Source organism: Oncorhynchus masou, chromosome 1 (assembly GCF_036934945.1).
Source record: "Oncorhynchus masou masou isolate Uvic2021 chromosome 1, UVic_Omas_1.1, whole genome shotgun sequence".
NCBI classification, from domain to species: Eukaryota; Metazoa; Chordata; class Actinopteri; order Salmoniformes; family Salmonidae; genus Oncorhynchus; species Oncorhynchus masou.
This window is the reverse complement of record NC_088212.1, coordinates 49,950,173-49,969,276: the sequence shown is the minus strand read 5'-3', so window position 1 is coordinate 49,969,276 and position 19,104 is coordinate 49,950,173. Positions and strand designations below refer to the sequence as shown.

Here is a 19,104-nt window from a genome sequence, read left to right as displayed (position 1 = left end):
TCTTACACAAATTAGTCAATTGCTATGGTTCAAAAGCATATTTTGAAAATCTGAGATGACAGTGTTGTTAAGAAAAGGCTAAGCTTGAGAGCTGGCGCATTATTTTCATTTTATGTGCGATTTTCAGAAATCGTTAACGTTGCGTTATGCTAATGAGCCTGAGGCTTTAGTCACGATCCCGGATCCGGGATGGGGAGTTTCAAGAAGTTAACAAAAGTTTATCTCAATACAATACTTATATACCCTTTGTTGGCAATGACAGAGGTCAAATGTGTTCTGTAAGTCTTCACACACTGTTGCTGGTATTTTGGCCCATTCCTCCATGCAGATCTCCTCTAGAGCAGTGATGTTTTGGGGCTGTTGCTGGGCAACACGGACTTTCAACTCCTTCAAAAGATTTTCTATGGGGTTGAGATCTGGAGACTGGCTAGGCCACTCCAGGACCTTGAAATGCTTCTTACGAAGCCACTCCTTTGTTGCCTGGGCTGTGTGTTTGGGATCATTGTCATGCTGAAAGACCCAGCCACGTTTCATCTTCAATGCCCTTGCTGATGGAAGGAGGTTTTCACTCAAAATCTCACAATACATGCCCCATTCATTCTTTCCTTTACACGGATCAGTCGTCCTGGTCCCTTTGCAGAAAAACAGCCCCAAAGCATGATGTTTCCACCCCCATGCTTCACAGTAGGTTTAGTGTTCTTTGGATGCAACTCAGCATTCTTTGACGTAAAACACGACAAGTTGAGTTTTTACCAAAAAAGTTCTATTTTGGTTTCATCTGACCATATGACATTCTCCCAATCTTCTTCTGGATCATCCAAATGCTCTCTAGCAAACTTCAGACGGGCCTGGACATGTACTGGCTTAAGCAGGCTTAAGCAGGGGTCTGGCACTGCAGGATTTGAGTCCCTGGCGGCGTAGTGTGTTACTGATGGTAGGCTTTGTTACTTTGGTCCCAGCTTTCTGCAGGTCATTCACTAGGTCCCCCCGTGTGGTTCTGGGATTTTTGCTCACCGTTCTTGTGATCATTTTGACCCCACAGGGTGAGATCTTGCGTGGAGCCCCAGATCGAGGGAGATTATCAGTGGTCTTGTATGTCTTCCATTTCCTAATAATTGCTCCCACAGTTGATTTCTTCAAACCAAGCTGTTTACCTATTGCAGATTCAGTCTTCCCAGCCTGGTGCAGGTCTACAATTGTGTTTCTGGTGTCCTTTGACAGCTCTTTGGTCTTGGCCATAGTGGAGTTTGGAGTGTGACTGTTTGAGGTTGTGGACAGGTGTCTTTTATACTGATAACAAGTTCAAACAGGTGCCATTAATACAGGTAACGAGTGGAGGACAGAGGAGACTCTTAAAGAAGAAGTTACAGGTCTGTGAGAGCCAGAAATCTTGCTTGTTTGTAGGTGACCAAATACTTATTTTCCACCATAATTTGCAAATAAATTCATTAAAAATCCTACAATGTGATTTTCTGGAAAAAAAATCTCATTTGGTCTGTCATAGTTGAAGTGTACCTATGATGAAAATTAAAGGCCTCTCTCATCTTTTTAAGTGGGAGAACTTGCACAATTGGTGGCTGACTAAATACTTTTTTGCCCCACTGTATGTATATATCTGTTTATTATACCTGTTGATACTCACTTTACAGCAGAAAGAGACTGCTTTGGCACCTGGCATCAGCAGCACAATATTGTGTAGCGCTTTGGCAAGTGGGTGGGGTTATATCCTTCCTGTTTGGCCCTGTCCGGGGGTCTCATCGGATGGGGCCACAGTGTCTCCTGACACCTCCTGTCTCAGCCTCCAGTATTTATGCTGCAGTAGTTTATGTGTCGGGGGCCTAGGGTCAGTTTGTTATATCTGGAGGACTTCTCCTGTCTTATCCGGTGTCCTGTGTGAATTTAAGTATGCTCTCTCTAATTCTCTCTTTCTCTCGGAGGAGGACCTGAGCCCTAGGACCATGCATCAGGACTACCTGGCATGATGACTCCTTGCTGTCCCCAGTCCACCTAAATTGCTACTGTTCCAGTTTCATCTGTTCTGCCTGCGGCTATGAAACCCTAAACTGTTCATATTTACTCTTGAGGTGCTGTCCTGTTGCATCCTAGCCAACTACTGTGATTATTATTATTTGACCCTGCTGGTCATCTATGAACGTTTGACCCTGCTGGTCATCTATCTCGGCCATGTTCTGTTATAATCTCCACCCGGCACAGCCAGAAGAGGACTGGCCACCCCTCATAGCCTGGTTCCTCTCTAGGTTTCTTCCGAGGTTTTGGCCTTTCTAGGGAGTTTTTCCTAGCCACCGTGCTTCTACACCTGCTTTGCTTGCTGTTTGGGGTTTTAGGCTGGGTTTCTGTACAGCACTTTGAGATATTAGCTGATGTAAGAAGGGTTATATAAATACATTTGATTTGATAGAGGACTGAGGGTCTTCCAAATATTGAAAGTGTATAAATAGTTACCCATGTTATTTTGTAAATGTATATATTTTTTTCTTCATATTTTTTTTCCATTTTGGGGGGGGGGGGGGGGTTAGAATACCATTTTGGCATGTTGTATATAGTTATTTGTTTCAAAATGTATACCTTCACCAATTTGTCCACTTGGGTACATTTGGGCTACTTGTGTGGGACACCTGGGTGACTTCATGATAAAAGTCATGTAGCACTCTCATTTTGGAAGTTATCATTCTGAAACTTTGCACAAGTACTGTTGCCCTCTTATGTTTTTCACTGAAATTGTCCCCATCATCCTATCTGAATGTTTGTTTTATCTTGTTCATTTTAAAGATAATGATACAACAATAAAAATAAAAAACATGTTTTTTTCATTGTATTATTTAAACCAGATCTATTGTGTTATATTCTCCAAAATTCAATTCACATTTCCACAAACTTCAGAGTGTTTTCTTTCAAATGGTACCAAGAATATGCATATCCTTGGTTCTGTGCCTGAGTTACAGTCAGTTAGATTTGGGTATGTCTTCAGGCGGGAAATTGATAAAAGTAGGGGGTAGCTCTAAGAGGTTTTAACAAGAAGTTAATATTTAAGCCAATGTATAACACTTGTATTTTTTATGACTATTATGACTATTTCTGTATTTTGAATTTGGAGTTCTGCAATTTCACCGGATGATGTCGAGGTGGGTCGCTAGCGGAATGCCTGCGCCAGAAAGGTTAATAATCTACTGGAGAACCATTTTGGGTTAAAGTAAAACTTATGTATGTGTGAAGCTTTTAGTGAGAAGTTTAAAGCTTTAATATTTAATCATTTTAGCCCCCAAACTCATGTTCATTATATACAGTTGATGTCGAAAGTTTACATACACTTAGGTTGGAGTCATTAAAACTCGTTTTTCAATCACTCCACAAATTTCTTGTTAACATACCATAGTTTTGGCAAGTCGGTTAGGACATCTACTTTGTGCATGACACAAGTCATTTTTCCAACAATTGTCTACAGATAGATTATTTAACTTATAATTCACTGCATCACAATTCCAGTGGGTCAGAAGTTTACATACACTAAGTTGACTATGCCTTTAAACAGCTTGGAAAATTCCAGAAAATGATGTCATGGCTTTAGAAGTTTCTGAAAGGCTAATTGACATCATTTGAGTCAATTGGAGGTGAACCTGTGGATGTATTTCAAGGCCTACCTTCAAGCTCAGTACCTCTTTACCAAAAAAAATCAGCCAAGACCTCAGAACAAAAATTATAGACCTCCACAAGTCTGGTTCATCCTTGGGAGCAATTTCCAAATGCCTGAAGGTACCACGTTCATCTCTACAAACAATAGTACGCAAGTATAAACACCATGGGACCACGCAGCCATCATACTGCTCAGGAAGGAGACGTGTTCTGTCTCCTGGAGATTAATGTACTTTGGTGCGAAAAGTGCAAATCAATCCCAGAACAACAGCAAAGGACCTTGTGAAGAAGCTGGAGGAAACGGGTACAAAAGTATCTGTATCCACAGTAAAACGAGTCCTATATCAACATAACCTGAAAGGCCGCTCAGCAAGGAAGAAGCCACTGCTCCAAAACCGCCATAAAAAAGCCAGACTACAGTATGCAACTGCACATTGGTACAAAGATCGTACTTTTTGGAGAAATGGCCTCTGGTCTGATGAAACAAAAATATAACTGTTTGGCCATAATGACCATCGTTATGTTTGGAGGAAAAAGGGGGAGGCTTGCAAGCCGAAGAACATCATCCCAACCGTGAAGCACAGGGGTGGCAGTATCATGTTGTGGGGGTGCTTTTCTGCAGGAGGGACTTTACACTTTACAAAATAGATGGCATCTTGAGGTAGAAAAAATATGTGGATATATTGAGTGGATAAATAAAGTGGTGATCCTAACTGCCCTAAAACAGGGAATTTTTACTTGAATTAAATGTCAGGAATTGTGAAAACTGAGTTTAAATGTATTTGGCTAAACCCTAAACCTATGTAAACTTCTGACTTCAACTGTAAATAGGCATGTTCAATTTTGTCTGGCTTAGCATTTAAAAAATGAGACATCTGGAGTAGGCATTGCCATTAGTAAATAAGTAAACTGTGATAGGACCAAAGAGTTAATCAGTGTGATTTTTAAAGTATTTATCTCTCCATGGTTGCAGAATCTTTTCTATTTTTGCTAACTTTCTATTGAAATTACTTGTGGTAAGTTCATTTATATTTTTTGAGATGTGAATACCATAGTGAGGTATGTCTACCTCACTATCCACCCATTGTATTGGTAAACTACAAGGTAGTGTAAACATTGTATTTTTTAACGATCCAATACGTAATATTGTCATAATTAGGTTTTAATCCAGTGAGGCTAAAAAAGTGATCAAGATCTTCAATGAGACTGTGCAGGGATCCAGATTGTGGACTTATGAAAAAACTACAGATATCGGCATACATTGACACTTTTGTTTTTATCCCCTGGATTTCTAACCCCTTGATGTTCTTGTTGGATGTAATTTTAATAGCGAGCATTTCCGTGGCCATAATAAATAGATATGGAGACAACAGACAGCCCTGTTTAACTCCTCTTAAAAGCTCAACACTTTCTGAGAAGTAACCATTATTTACTATTTTACATCTGGGGTTGCTGTACATAACTTTAAAGGATTCACCAAAATTAAAGTAATCCAGGCATTTATATATAAATTCTAGTCATACTTTATTAAACACCTTTTCAAACCTGCTATGAAGACCAGGCCTGGTATCTTCGATGTTTCATAATGTTCAATTGTTTCAAGTATATTATCTCCAATATATCATCTATGTAAAAAACGTGTCTGATCATTGTGAACAATATCTTGCAAAACCTGTTTTATTCTATGTGCTATGCATTTCGCCAGGATTTTCACATCACAACATTGAAGTGTTAGAGGCCTCCAGTTTTTTAAATGGACTAGATCTTTATACTTACCACCTGTGTCCTGTTTTAGTAGTAATGAAATCAGACCTTCTTGTTGAGTACCTGAAAGTCTACCATTTGTATAAGAGTAATTAAATGGATCTTTGAGTAGATCAAAGAGAGGAATGTTTGCAGTTTTTAATATGATATCTGACTGAGAGTGACTAACAAAATCAACAGTAGACAGCCTCGAGTATTCTTGGGTATGAAGCTACAAGTTTCTCCCATTTTCACTGCAGATCCTCTCAAGCTCTGTCAGGTTGGATGGGGAGCGGGTTCAAGTCTGGGCTCTGGCTGGTCCACTCAAGGATATTCAGAGACCTGTCCCAAAGCCACTCCTGCGTTGTCTCGACTGTGTGCTTAAGGTCGTTGTCCTGTTGGAAGGTGAACTTTCACTCCACTCTGAGGTCCTGAGCGCTCTGGAACAGGTTTTCATCAAGGATCTCTCTGTACTTTGTTCTGTTCGTCTTTCCATCGATCCTGACTAGTCTCCCAGTTCTTGCAGCTGAAAAACATCCCCACAGCATGATGCTGCCACCCATGCTTCACCATAGGGATGGTGCCAGGTTTCCTCCAGACGTGATGCTTGGCATTCAGGCCAAAGAGTTCAATATTAGTTTCATCAGACCAGAGAAACTTGTTTCTCATGGTCTGAGAGTCCTTTAGGTGTCGTTTGGTATACTCTGGGCTGTCATGTGCCTTTTACTGATAAGTGGCTTCCTTCTGGCCACTCTACCATAAAGGCCTGATTGGTGGAGTGCCGCAGAGATGGTTGTCCATATGGAAGGTTCTCACATCTTGACAGAGGAACCGTGGAGCTCTGTCAGAGTGACAATCAGGTTCTTGGTCACTTCCCTGACCAAGGCCCTTCTCCACTGATTAATCAGTTTGGCCGGACGGCCAGCTCTAGGAAGAGTCTTGGTGGTATCAAACTTGTTCCATTTAAGAATGATGGAGGCCACTGTGTTCTTGGGGACCTTCAATGCTGCAGACAATATTTGGTACCCTTCCACAGATCTGTGCCTCGACACAATCCTGTCTTGGAGCTCTACGGACAATTCCTTCGACCTCATGGCTTGGTTTTTGCTCTGATATGCACTGTCAACTGTGGGACCTTATATAGACCGATGTGCACCTTTCCAAATCATGTCCATTCAATTGAATTTACCACAGGTGGACTCCAATCAAGTTGTAGAAACATTCAAGGATGATCAATGGAAACAGAATGCACCTGAGCTCAATTCCGAGTCTCATAGCAAAGGGTCTGAATATTTACATAAATAAAACGTTTTTATTTTTTTATTAAAAAAATGTTTATGCTTTGTCATGATGAGGAAGAAATTAGGAATAATGTATTTAATCCATTTTACAATAAGGCTGTAATAAAACAAAATGTGGAAAAAGTTAAGTGGTCTGATTACTTTCTGAATGCACTGTATTTACCACAGCTCCATGTGGATGTGATAGCCATTGAGGTATGTAAAGGTTACATTCACTTAGCCCAGATGGGACTTTGCTTATCTGTTCTTTCTTACACAGTATTTACTTAATTTCAATGTAACATTATTGTTTCAAACAGGGCCAGAAGTGAGACACTACAACGGGTCAACGTTGCCAAGTTTGGGCCACAGACATGAAGGGAAGAACATAGCTAACTGTTACCAACTTGAATGTAAATACGTATTGGAAATATCTGCCATCTGTCTTCACACACTATCACAATAAATGAACATAACATATGGAGGAAGAAATATGTTATAACATAGCTTGTCATTTATAATACTTCTCTTGCATTTTGTAGCTTCGGTTTCTGGCTGTAATGGGAGCCAAGGACCTGAAGTCGCCAGTGTTTTGGATGCCAACTGAAATTTTGTCAAATCGTCTTGCCATCGCCACAACCGGTGATAAGGCCTGTTTCAGGGACTTGTTTCTGAAAAGCATTCTTCACAGTAAGTTTTGGGGCGGCAGGGTAGCCTAGTGGTTAGAGCGTTGGACTAGTACCCAAAAGGTTGCAAATTTGAATCCCCGAGCTGACAAGGTACAAATCTGTCATTCTGTCCCTGAACAGGCAGTTAACCTACTGTTCCTAGGCTGTCATTGAAAATAAGAATTTGTTCTTAACTGACTTGCCTAGTAAAAGAAAATTAATTATTATGAAATTAGTTAGTACTTTTAAGTACGTTCTTAAACTCTTGTAAGACCATGTGCAATTCAAATGTATCTCAATGTTCTTTCTTTGTGTATAGGAGCCATTAGGAAGTACCCTACAACCCGAGATGCCACGGATGAGGGGATCCAGATTCAGGTCGTTACCTGAAAGGGGCCTCCGATTGTAAATATATGCTGCTACTACACTGTACCTTATTCCACTCACTATCCACATGGACAAAAAATGTCCATACAATATCCCTATAGGTGATATAAATTAAAATATAATTTTTTACATCGCATTTGAATAGTCCATCTACAGATGCCCTAAAACATTTCAACTAACGACACTGAACAAAAATATAAATGTAACATGCAACAGACCATTGCCTAATACCAGAATTAAGATGGACCTGCCTATTCCTTCACATAGGTACAGTGCCTTCAGAAAGTATTCAAACTCCTTGACTTGTTCCACATTTTGTTGTGATACAGCCTGAATTAAAAATGAATTGAATAAAATTTATATTTGATAGAACTTGAAGAATTTTGATAAGAATAATGGAAAATTATTGTACAATCCAGGTGTGCAAAGCTTGGTTGTTGATCATTGCTAGACAACCGTTTTAAAGTCTTGCCATAGATTTTCAAGCAGATTTAAGTCAAAATTGTAACTCGGCCACTGAGGAACATGCACTGTCTTCTTGGTAAGCAACTCCAATGTAGATTTGGCCTTATGTTTTTGGGTTATTGTCCTGCTGAAAGATTAATTAATCTCCCAGTGTCTGCTGGAAAGTAGACTGAACCAGGTTTTCCTCTAGGATTTTGCCTCTGCTTTGCTCCATTCATTTTATTTTTTATCTGGAAGAACTCCCCAGTCCTTAATGATTACAAGCATCCGCATAACATGACGCAGCAACCACTATGCTTGACAATATGGAGAGTGGTGCTCAGTAATGTGTTGTATTTGATTTACCCTAAACATAACACTTTGTATTCAAGATAAAAAGTGAATTGCTTTGCCAGTTTTTGCAGTATTACTTTAGTGCCTTGTTGCAAACAGTTTTGGAATATTTGTATTCTGTACAGACTTCCTTCTTCTCACTGTCAATTAGGCTAGTATTATGGAGTAACTACAATGTTGTTGTTCCATCCTTACAGGCATTAAACTATGTAACTGTTTTGAAGTCACCATTGGCCATGGTTAAATCCCTGAGCGGTTTCCTTCCTCTCCGGCAACTGAGTTAGGAAGGACGCCTGTATCTTTGTAGTGACTGGGTGTATATATACCACCATACAAAGTGTAATTAATAACTTCACCATGCTCAAAGGGATATTCAATATCTGCTTTTTTTATTTGTACCCATCTACCAATAGGTGCACTTCTTTGCGAGGCAATGGAATACCTACCTGGTCATTGTGGTTGAATCTGTGTTTGAAATTCACTGCTTGACTGAGGGACCTTACAGTTAGTTAGTTGTAGGTGTGGGGTACAGGGATGAGGTAGTCATTCAAATATCTGGTTAAACACTATTATTGCACAGAGAGTGAGACCATGCAACTTATTATGTGACTTATTAAGCACATTTTTACTCCTGAACTTATTTAGGCTTGCAATAACAAAGGGGTTGAATACTTATTGACTCAAGACATTTCAGCTTTTCATTTATTACATGTATTTTAATATATATAATTCCACTTCTACATTATGGGGTATGTGTGTAGATCAGCGTCCCAAAAAAAAATCAAAATTTCATTCATTTTTAATTCAGGTTGTAACACAACAAAATGTGGAAAAAGTCAAGTGGTATGAATACTTTTGGAAGGCACTGTTTATTATAACAATTGTTCTTTCTTTTAAATAATACTAGTGTTTACCTCAGTGTTAAACTTTAACATCAGGAGTTTGAGTAATCTGATCAGTTTAAAAAGATTGGTGTGAGAATGATTTAAACTGTACCGACTGTATATGGGAAGATTTTTATATTTATCTGGTGGTCCCTTAATAATTGTGCATATGCAGTACTTAAATGCACACGTGAGTCAGTATGCAATTTTCAGGGACCACTTTTGGCTCGTGGGCGCTACTTTCAGAACTACTAAGGTATAAAAAAGTACCAGGTAATATCTTTAACGTAGGATGCAGGTGATTAATAGGTCCAATTGTTGGATATTCTCACTCTGTCTGGATTCCAATAGGAATTACACATCACTTTGCAAGTCAGCATAATATGACTTGCTGGCCTAATGTGGTCTGTAAGCCAGGTGTTTCCTAAAAAACACGGTGTTAGGGTATAACTAGGCACTCAAAGAATGACCATATGATATATGTAAGGTATTGTCATAAAGACTTTAATTTAAAATGCTAATAAGGCTGGTGGAACCATTCATAGAGGATTCTAGGAAGAACCGGTAGAGGATAAAAGGCTTCTCGGTAGAACCATCGTAGAGGGTTTGAGGCAGAACCCTTCATACAGGGTTCTAGGTAGAACCATTTAAAAGGGATTCTATGAAGAACCCTACATAGAGGGTTCTATAGTAAGTAAAACCATCTGCAAAATGTTTAACCCTATGGGGACAAACTAAAGAACCCTATATGGTTCTACTTAGCACATTTGTTTCTAAGATTGTAGAATTAAGCAATAAGGCACGAGGGGCTGTGGTATATGGCAAATATACCATGGCTAAAGGCTGTTCTTAACATGATGCAACGAGGAGTGCCTGGATACAGCCCTTAGCCGTGGTATATTGGCAATATACCACAAACCCCAGAGGTGTGTTATTGCTATTATAAACTGCTTACCAATGTAATTAGAGCAGTAAAAATAATTGTTTTGTCATATTTGTGGTATACAGTCTGATATCCCACAACTGTCAACCAATCAGCATTCAGGGCTCGAACCACACAGTTTATAATTACAATTATGTAGTCATGTGAAGAGTAAGTACACCCCCTAGAAACTGGTCTTATTTTTTGCATATTTGGACAGATAGATATTTGAGCTACATTCCAACCACATTCATTGATAAAGGTTACCAAATTTAACAAATCACACAAAACATGTTTTACTTGTTGCAATTTCCAATGCGGAAGAAGTTTGTAGACCGCTACCTTTACCATCGCATAAAATAGCTCAAATTAGAATCAGGTGCATGGAGGCGGTGGCATTATGGTTTGGGGCTGCTTTGCTACATCAGGGCCTGGCCAACATGCCATCATTGAGTCAACCATGAATTCAATATTGTACCATGGAATTCTTGAGGAAAAGGTGAGGCCATCTGTCAAAAAGATAAAGCTAAACCGAACTTGGATCTTGCAACAGGACAATGATCCAAAACACACAAGCAAAGCTACAACAGAATAGCTCAAAAATAAGAAATGGAGGGTTATGAGAATGGCAGAGTCAAAGCCTAGATCTCAATCTTGTCGAAATCCTGTGGGGGGCCTGCATGCAAGAAAGCCCTCAATCATGACAGCTGAGGCAGTACTGTAAAGAATGGGCAAAAATTAAACTGAGTTGATATAAGACTGATAGACAGTTACAAGAAATGGCTACATGGAGTTATCTCTACCAAAGGTGGCAACACCAGCTATTGAAGTTAGGGGTGTACTTGTTTTTTTCCACACCATGGAATTGCATTTCTGTAGATTTTTGATGAATAAATGATTGCAAAGTATAATATTTTAGTGTCATTTGTTAAATTAGGTTACCTTTATCTGTCAATAGTGTTGAAGTGAAGATTACATATCCACTTGTCCAAATATGTACAAAAAAAAGACTACTTTCCAGGGAGTGTACTTACTTTTTCACATGACTGTATTTACTTCTGTTCAGTAGATCTTACAGTAAGGATATATTCGGTGTCGACTTAATTTGCAATTTTATTATTGCATGTATTTCAATTTGTGCATAGAAGATAGCTTGGTCCCAGATCTGTCATGTTTAGCAGAACAATTGACCATAGGAGTTGGGAACTGTCAAAAGAGTATCTAGCAAGCATCAAGATGTGTCAAATAACAGTCTAAAAATCATTTGAGGGCATATAAATCAGATTTGACCAATCAGACACAAGTCGCATGGCCAGAAATCAGATTTAGGTGGTTTGAAATTAGGCTTGAAATATCTGATTCCATGTGCTTTTTGAAAAATAACAGATTCTAATCAGGTATGCAACAAAATGGGATTTGAGTCACTGCAAACTTCCAATGTGAACAAGGCTGTAGAGGTGCCCTACCCTGATAGCGTATGGCAGTCCTGGTTTGATGAAAGGAGGAGTAGCGACAAGACTCAGTCTGTACGGGGACTTTAGGAACTTCACATTGGCCATCTCAGCTTCCTGGGAGATACCACCTAGAGAGATTAAAAATAACCTTGTCTGATCAAAAATAGAGTAATAATATGTTTCTGCTAAACTAAATGATGCAATCATTTTGCAATAATGGAATGATCTTCTTTGAATGATCAATCAAACTCTAGGTCAAAGTGAGCTAATCTTACATGCATTACTATTGTTTAAATGGATAGGCCTAATGGAGCTGATTTTTTTTATAGAGTATGTATTTTGGCATCAATACTGTAGGTATGTGTATAACAAGTGGGGCCTACACTGTGCGTCTCTCACCAGTTGGCTCTTGTACCATCACAGCCAAATACAGGAACTTTTCCACCATCCCTTCCAGTTCTTTGGGTCCATCTTCAAGTGATAGAGCTTTCTTCATATTTATGCACACCTCCACGTCACCACTTTCTGTCATCTGAAAGGTTTGATCACAATTTTGCTTAAAAACCCCAGTGGATCTAGAAGATCAATGTGAAACAATAATATCATATAATAATATTTATTATATGATATATTTAGCTGACATTTTTATCCAAAGCGATTTACAATCATATGTGCATACATTTTTCTTGTGGGTGGCATCAGCGGGACTCGAAACCACTATCTTCTTTCTCCATGTGCAGTGCACTGACACACACACCCAACCGCACAAACATAACTTGTTACTCATAACTAATTCTTACTTGCTCTCTTCTCACTGATTTGTGTAGGATGACAGTTGTTTTCCCAATGTATCCAAACCGTAGGAATACGTCTGCATTTGCAACTGGAGCACCATGAATATACCTGATACACAGCACAAATAACAAAGGAACTCAATATCTTCCAGGATAATGTAGAACCGCAAAATGATCAGACAGACTGAATATTGTTGGATTGAGACAAGACAACTTAATCAAGAATTAATGCAACAGTGTAGGCTAGAATTATTGTTATTATATTATTATTATATATATATATATATATATATACACTGCTCAAAAAAATAAAGGGAACACTTAAACAACACAATGTAACTCCAAGTCAAATCAAATCAAATCAAATTTTATTTGTCACATACACATGGTTAGCAGATGTTAATGCGAGTGTAGCGAAATGCTTGTGCTTCTAGTTCCTACGAATGCAGTAATAACCAACAAGTAATCTAACTAACAATTCCTAAACTACTGTCTTATACACAGTGTAAGGGGATAAAGAATATGTACATAAGGATATATGAATGAGTGATGGTACAGAGCAGCATGGGCAAGATACAGTAGATGGTATCGAGTACAGTATATACATATGAGATGAGTATGTAAACAAAGTGGCATAGTTAAAGTGGCTAGTGATACATGTATTACATAAGGATGCAGTCGATGATATAGAGTACAGTATATACGTATGCATATGAGATGAATAATGTAGGGTAAGTAACATTATATAAGGTAGCATTGTTTAAAGTGGCTAGTGATATATTTACATCATTTCCCATCAATTCCCATTATTAAAGTGGCTGGAGTTGAGTCAGTGTCAGTCTGTTGGCAGCAGCCACTCAATGTTAGTGGTGGCTGTTTAACAGTCTGATGGCCTTGAGATAGAAGCTGTTTTTCAGTCTCTCGGTCCCAGCTTTGATGCACCTGTACTGACCTCGCCTTCTGGATGATAGCGGGGTGAACAGGCAGTGGCTCGGGTGGTTGATGACCTTGATGATCTTTATGGCCTTCCTGTAACATCGGGTGGTGTAGGTGTCCTGGAGGGACCGTAGCCTTACGGTTGAGGGCGGAGCAGTTGCCGTACCAGGCGGTGATACAGCCCGCCAGGATGCTCTCGATTGTGCATCTGTAGAAGTTTGTGAGTGCTTTTGGTGACAAGCCGAATTTCTTCAGCCTCCTGAGGTTGAAGAGGCGCTGCTGCGCCTTCTTCACGATGCTGTCTGTGTGAGTGGACCAATTCAGTTTGTCTGTGATGTGTATGCCGAGGAACTTAAAACTTGCTACTCTCTCCACTACTGTTCCATCGATGTGGATAGGGGGGTGTTCCCTCTGCTGTTTGCTGAAGTCCACAATCATCTCCTTAGTTTTGCTGACATTGAGTGTGAGGTTATTTTCCTGACACCACACTCCGAGGGCCCTCACCTCCTCCCTGTAGGCCGTCTCGTCGTTGTTGGTAATCAAGCCTACCACTGTTGTGTCGTCTGCAAACTTGATGATTGAGTTGGAGGCGTGCATGGCCACGCAGTCGTGGGTGAACAGGGAGTACAGGAGAGGGCTCAGAACGCACCCTTGTGGGGCCCCAGTGTTGAGGATCAGCGGGGAGGAGATGTTGTTACCTACCCTCACCACCTGGGGGCGGCCCGTCAGAAAGTTCAGTACCCAGTTGCACAGGGCGGGGTCGAGACCCAGTCGATGAACAGCATTCTCACATAGGTATTCCTCTTGTCCAGATGGGTTAGGGCAGTGTGCAGTGTGGTTGAGATTGAATCGTCTGTGGACCTATTTGGGCGGTAAGAAATTGGAGTGGGTCTAGGGTGTCAGGTAGGGTGGAGGTGATATGGTCCTTGACTTGTCTCTCAAAGCACTTCATGATGACGGAAGTGAGTGCTACGGGGCGGTAGTCGTTTAGCTCAGTTACCTTAGCTTTCTTGGGAACAGGAACAATGGTGGCCCTCTTGAAGCATGTGGGAACAGCAGACTGGTATAGGGATTGATTGAATATGTCCGTAAACACACCAGCCAGCTGGTCTGCGCATGCTCTGAGGGCGCGGCTGGGGATGCCGTCTGGGCCTGCAGCCTTGCGAGGGTTAACACGTGTAAATGTTTTACTCACCTCGGCTGCAGTGAAGGAGAGACCGCATGTTTCCATTGCAGGCCGTGTCTGTGGCACTGTATTGTCCTCAAAGCGGGCAAAAAAGTTATTTAGTCTGCCTGGGAGCAAGACATCTTGGTCCGTGACTGGGCTGGATTTCTTCCTGTAGTCCGTGATTGACTGTAGACCCTGCCACATGCCTCTTGTGTCTGAGCCGTTGAATTGAGATTCTACTTAGTCTCTGTACTGACGCTTAGCTTGTTTGATAGCCTTACGGAGGGAATAGCTGCACTGTTTGTATTCAGTCATGTTACCAGACACCTTGCCCTGATTGAAAGCAGTGGTTCGCGCTTTCAGTTTCACGCGAATGCTGCCATCAATCCACGGTTTCTGGTTAGGGAATGTTTTAATCGTTGCTATGGGAACGACATCTTCAACGCACGTTCTAATGAACTCGCACACCGAATCAGCGTATTCGTCAATGTTGTTATCTGACGCAATACGAAACATGTCCCAGTCCACGTGATGGAAGCAGTCTTGGAGTGTGGAGTCAGCTTGGTCGGACCAGCGTTGGACAGACCTCAGCGTGGGAGCTTCTTTTTTTAGTTTTTGTCTGTAGGCAGGTATCAACAAAATGGAGTCGTGGTCAGCTTTTCCGAAAAGGGGGCGGGGCAGGGCCTTATATGCGTCGCGGAAGTTAGAGTAACAGTGATCCAAGGTTTTTCCGCCCCTGGTTGCGCAATCGATATGCTGATAAAATTTAGGGAGTTTTGTTTTCAGATTAGCCTTGTTAAAATCCCCAGCAACAATGAATGCAGCCTCCGGATAAATGGTTTCCAGTTTGCAAAGAGTTAAATAAAGTTCGTTCAGAGCCATCGATGTGTCTGCTTGGGGGGGATATATACGGCTGTGATTATAATCGAAGAGAATTCTCTTGGTAGATAATGCGGTCTACATTTGATTGTGAGGAATTCTAAATCACGTGAACAGAAGGATTTGAGTTCCTGTATGTTTCTTTCATCGCACCATGCCTCGTTAGCCATAAGGCATACACCCCCACCCCTCTTCTTACCAGAAAGGTGTTTGTTTCTGTCGGCACGATGCGTGGAGAAACCCGTTGGCTGCACCGCTTCGGATAGCGTCTCTCCAGTGAGCCATGTTTCCGTGAAGCACAGAACGTTACAGTCTCTGATGTCCCTCTGGAATGCTACCCTTGCTCGGATTTCATCAACCTTGTTGTCAAGAGACTGGACATTGGCAAGAAGAATGCTAGGAAGTGGGGCACGATGTGCCCGTCTCCGTAGTCTGAACGGAAGACCGCCTCGTTTCCCTCTTTTTCGGAGTCGTTTTTTTTTTGGGTCGCTGCATGCGATCCATTCCGTTGTCCTGTTTGTAAGGCAGAACACAGGATCCGCGTCGCGAAAAACATATTCTTGGTCGTACTGATGGTGAGTTGACGCTGATCTTATATACAGTAGTTCTTCTCGACTGTATGTAATGAAACCTAAGATGACCTGGGGTACTAATGTAAGAAATAACACGTAAAAAAACAAAAAACTGCATAGTTTCCTAGGAACGCGAAGCGAGGCTCTGTCGGCGCCTCACACTTCTGTGAAGTCAAACTGTCCACTTAGGAAGCAACACTGATTGACAATACATTTCACAAGCTGTTGTGCAAATGAAATAGACAACAGGTGGAAATTATAGGCAATTAGCAAGACACCCCCAATAAAGGAGTGGTTCTGCAGGTGGGGACCACAGATCACTTCTCAGTTCCTATACTTCCTGGCTGATGTTTTGGTCACTTTTGAATGCTGGCGGTGCTTTCACTCTAGTGGTAGCATGAGACGGAGTCTACAACCCAAACAAGTGGCTCAGGTAGTGCAGCTCATCCAGGATGGCACATCAATGCGAGCTGTGACAAGAAGGTTTGCTGTGTCTGTCAGCGTAGTGTCCAGAGCATGGAGGCGCTACCAGGAGACAGGCCAGTACATCAGGAGACATGGAGGAGGCCGTAGGAGGGCAACAACCCAGCAGCAGGACCGCTACCTCCGCCTTTGTGCAAGGAGGAGCAGGAGGAACACTGCCAGAGCCCTGCAAAATGACCTCCAGCAGGCCACAAATGTGCATGTATCTGCTCAAACGGTCAGAAACAGACTACATGAGGGTGGAATGAGGGCCCGATGTCCACAGGTGGGGGTTGTGCTTACAGCCCAACACCGTGCAGGATGTTTCTCATTTGCCAGAGAACACCAAGATTGGCAAATTCTGGCGCCCTGTGATCTTCACAGATGAAATCAGGTTCACACTGTGCACATGTGACAGACGTGACAGTCTGGAGACGCCGTGGAGAATGTTCTGCTGCCTGCAACATCCTCCAGCATGACCGGTCTGGCGGTGGGTCAGTCATGGTGTGGGGTGGCATTTCTTTGGGGGGCCGCACAGCCCTCCATGTGCTCGCCAGAGGTAGCCTGACTGCCATTAGGTACCGAGATGAGATCCTCAGACCCCTTGTGAGACCATATGCTGGTGCGGTTGGCCCTGGGTTCCTCCTAATGCAAGACAATGCTAGACCTCATGTGTGTCAGCAGTTCATGCAAGAAGAAGGCATTGATGCTATGGACTGGCCCGCCCGTTCCCCAGACCTGAATCCAATTGAGCACATCCATCCACCAACGCCACGTTACACCACAGACTGTCCAGGAGTTGGCGGATGCTTTAGTCCAGGTCTGGGAGGAGATCCCTCAGGAGACCATCCGCCATCTCATCAGGAGCATGCCCAGGCATGGAAGGGAGGTCATACAGGCACGTGGAGGCCACACACACTACTGAGCCTCATTTTGACTTGTTTTAAGGACATTACATCAAAGTTGGATCAGCCTGTAGTGTGGTTTTCCACTTTAATTTTGAGTGTGACTCCAAATCCAGACCTCCATGGGTTCATACATTTGATTTCCATTGATCATTTTTGTGTGATTTTGTTGTCAGCACATTCAACTATGTAAAGAAAAAAGTATTTAATAAGAATATTCCATTCATTCAGATCTAGGATGTGTTATTTTAGTGTTCCCTTTATTATTTTGAACAGTGTATATATATATATATATATATATATATATATATATATATATATATATATAGAGAGAGAGAGATTTATATATATATATATATATATATATATATATATATATATATATATAAATGTATAACGTATCTCAATCCAACAATATTCAGTCTGTCCGATCATTTTGCCTAGTTAAATAAAGGTAAAAAAAAAAATCTATATTTAACTAGACAAAATGATCAGGCAGACTGAATATTTTTTTTCTTTTTTAAATGTACCCCTTTTTTGTGGTAACCAATTGTTTAGTAGCTACTATCTTGTCTCATTGCTACAACTCTCGTACGGGCTCAGGAGAGACGAAGGTTGAAAGTCGTGCGTCCTCCGATACACAACCAAACCAAGCCGCATTGCTTCTTAACACAGCATGCATCCAACCCGGAAGCCAGCCGCACCAATGTGTCAGAGGAAACACCGTGCACCTGGCAACCTTGGTTAGCGTGCACTGCACCCAGCCCGCCACAGGAGTCCTTGGTGCGCAATGAGACAAGGATATCCCTACCGGCCAAGCCCTCACTAACCTGGACGACGCTAGGCCAATTGTGCATCGCCTCACGGACCTCCCGGTCACGGCCGGTTGCGACAGAGCCTGGGTGCAAACCCAGGGTCTCTGGTGGCACAGCTGGCACTGCAGTACAGTGCCCTTAACCACTGCGCCACCCAGGAGGCCCCAGACTGAATATTGTTGGATTGAGATACGTTTCAGTTTAAAAAAACATAACTTTTCTGTTCTTAAACCCACCTGGCGGATATCTTGATCTTAAAAGCTTCAAAAGTACCGAAACTGATGTAGTTAGCCTGTGGCTGCATGTGGATGGATAGACTGGGTAATACTAATAATAAAGAAAGCACAGTTAAACTCAAAAGTTAGACTCAAAAGTGTCTAAATAAATGTAACTTTGTGGGAGGTATAATAAAACAATGTTTTAAGTACAATTCAATCATCAATCACAATCAATGTTTCTTGTAGAGTTACCGTATTCTTTGACTTCAAATTCAGCTTTGTTTTTTGTGGTGAACTCATCTGTGTAAGAAGCTTCAATTATCCAGATACCTAACCTATGACATGGACCACACCGTATGTACTGTCATTAATGATACATACAACTGATATTATCATGCTGAATCATGACTAACAGTGTGATGTCAAATGTTGTGTTGTAGATACCACTTACTTAGGTTTTAGAGGGATTTTGAAAGGATTTTGCATTGATGGGATTCCATTGACATCTGTCATGTCTACAATTTCCACCTTCTGTAACTCTGGGTCCTATACATTGCCAGACAAAAAA

General features: G+C 41.4%; 1 protein-coding gene across 2 annotated transcripts in view; it reads right to left on the bottom strand.

Moving 5' to 3' along the window:
- Positions 1-19,104, bottom strand: part of c5 (complement component 5) — a 63,476-nt gene that overhangs the window by 40,195 nt on the left and 4,177 nt on the right. For both annotated transcript variants that reach the window (XM_064973978.1, XM_064973987.1), the window contains exons 5-10: positions 18,988-19,082; positions 18,789-18,871; positions 18,555-18,645; positions 12,588-12,690; positions 12,187-12,319; positions 11,800-11,915 (exon numbers count right to left, since the gene is read on the bottom strand). In XM_064973978.1, coding sequence (XP_064830050.1) covers positions 11,800-11,915; positions 12,187-12,319; positions 12,588-12,690; positions 18,555-18,645; positions 18,789-18,871; positions 18,988-19,082 — 621 coding nt within the window. The remainder of the gene's footprint in view (positions 1-11,799; positions 11,916-12,186; positions 12,320-12,587; positions 12,691-18,554; positions 18,646-18,788; positions 18,872-18,987; positions 19,083-19,104) is intronic.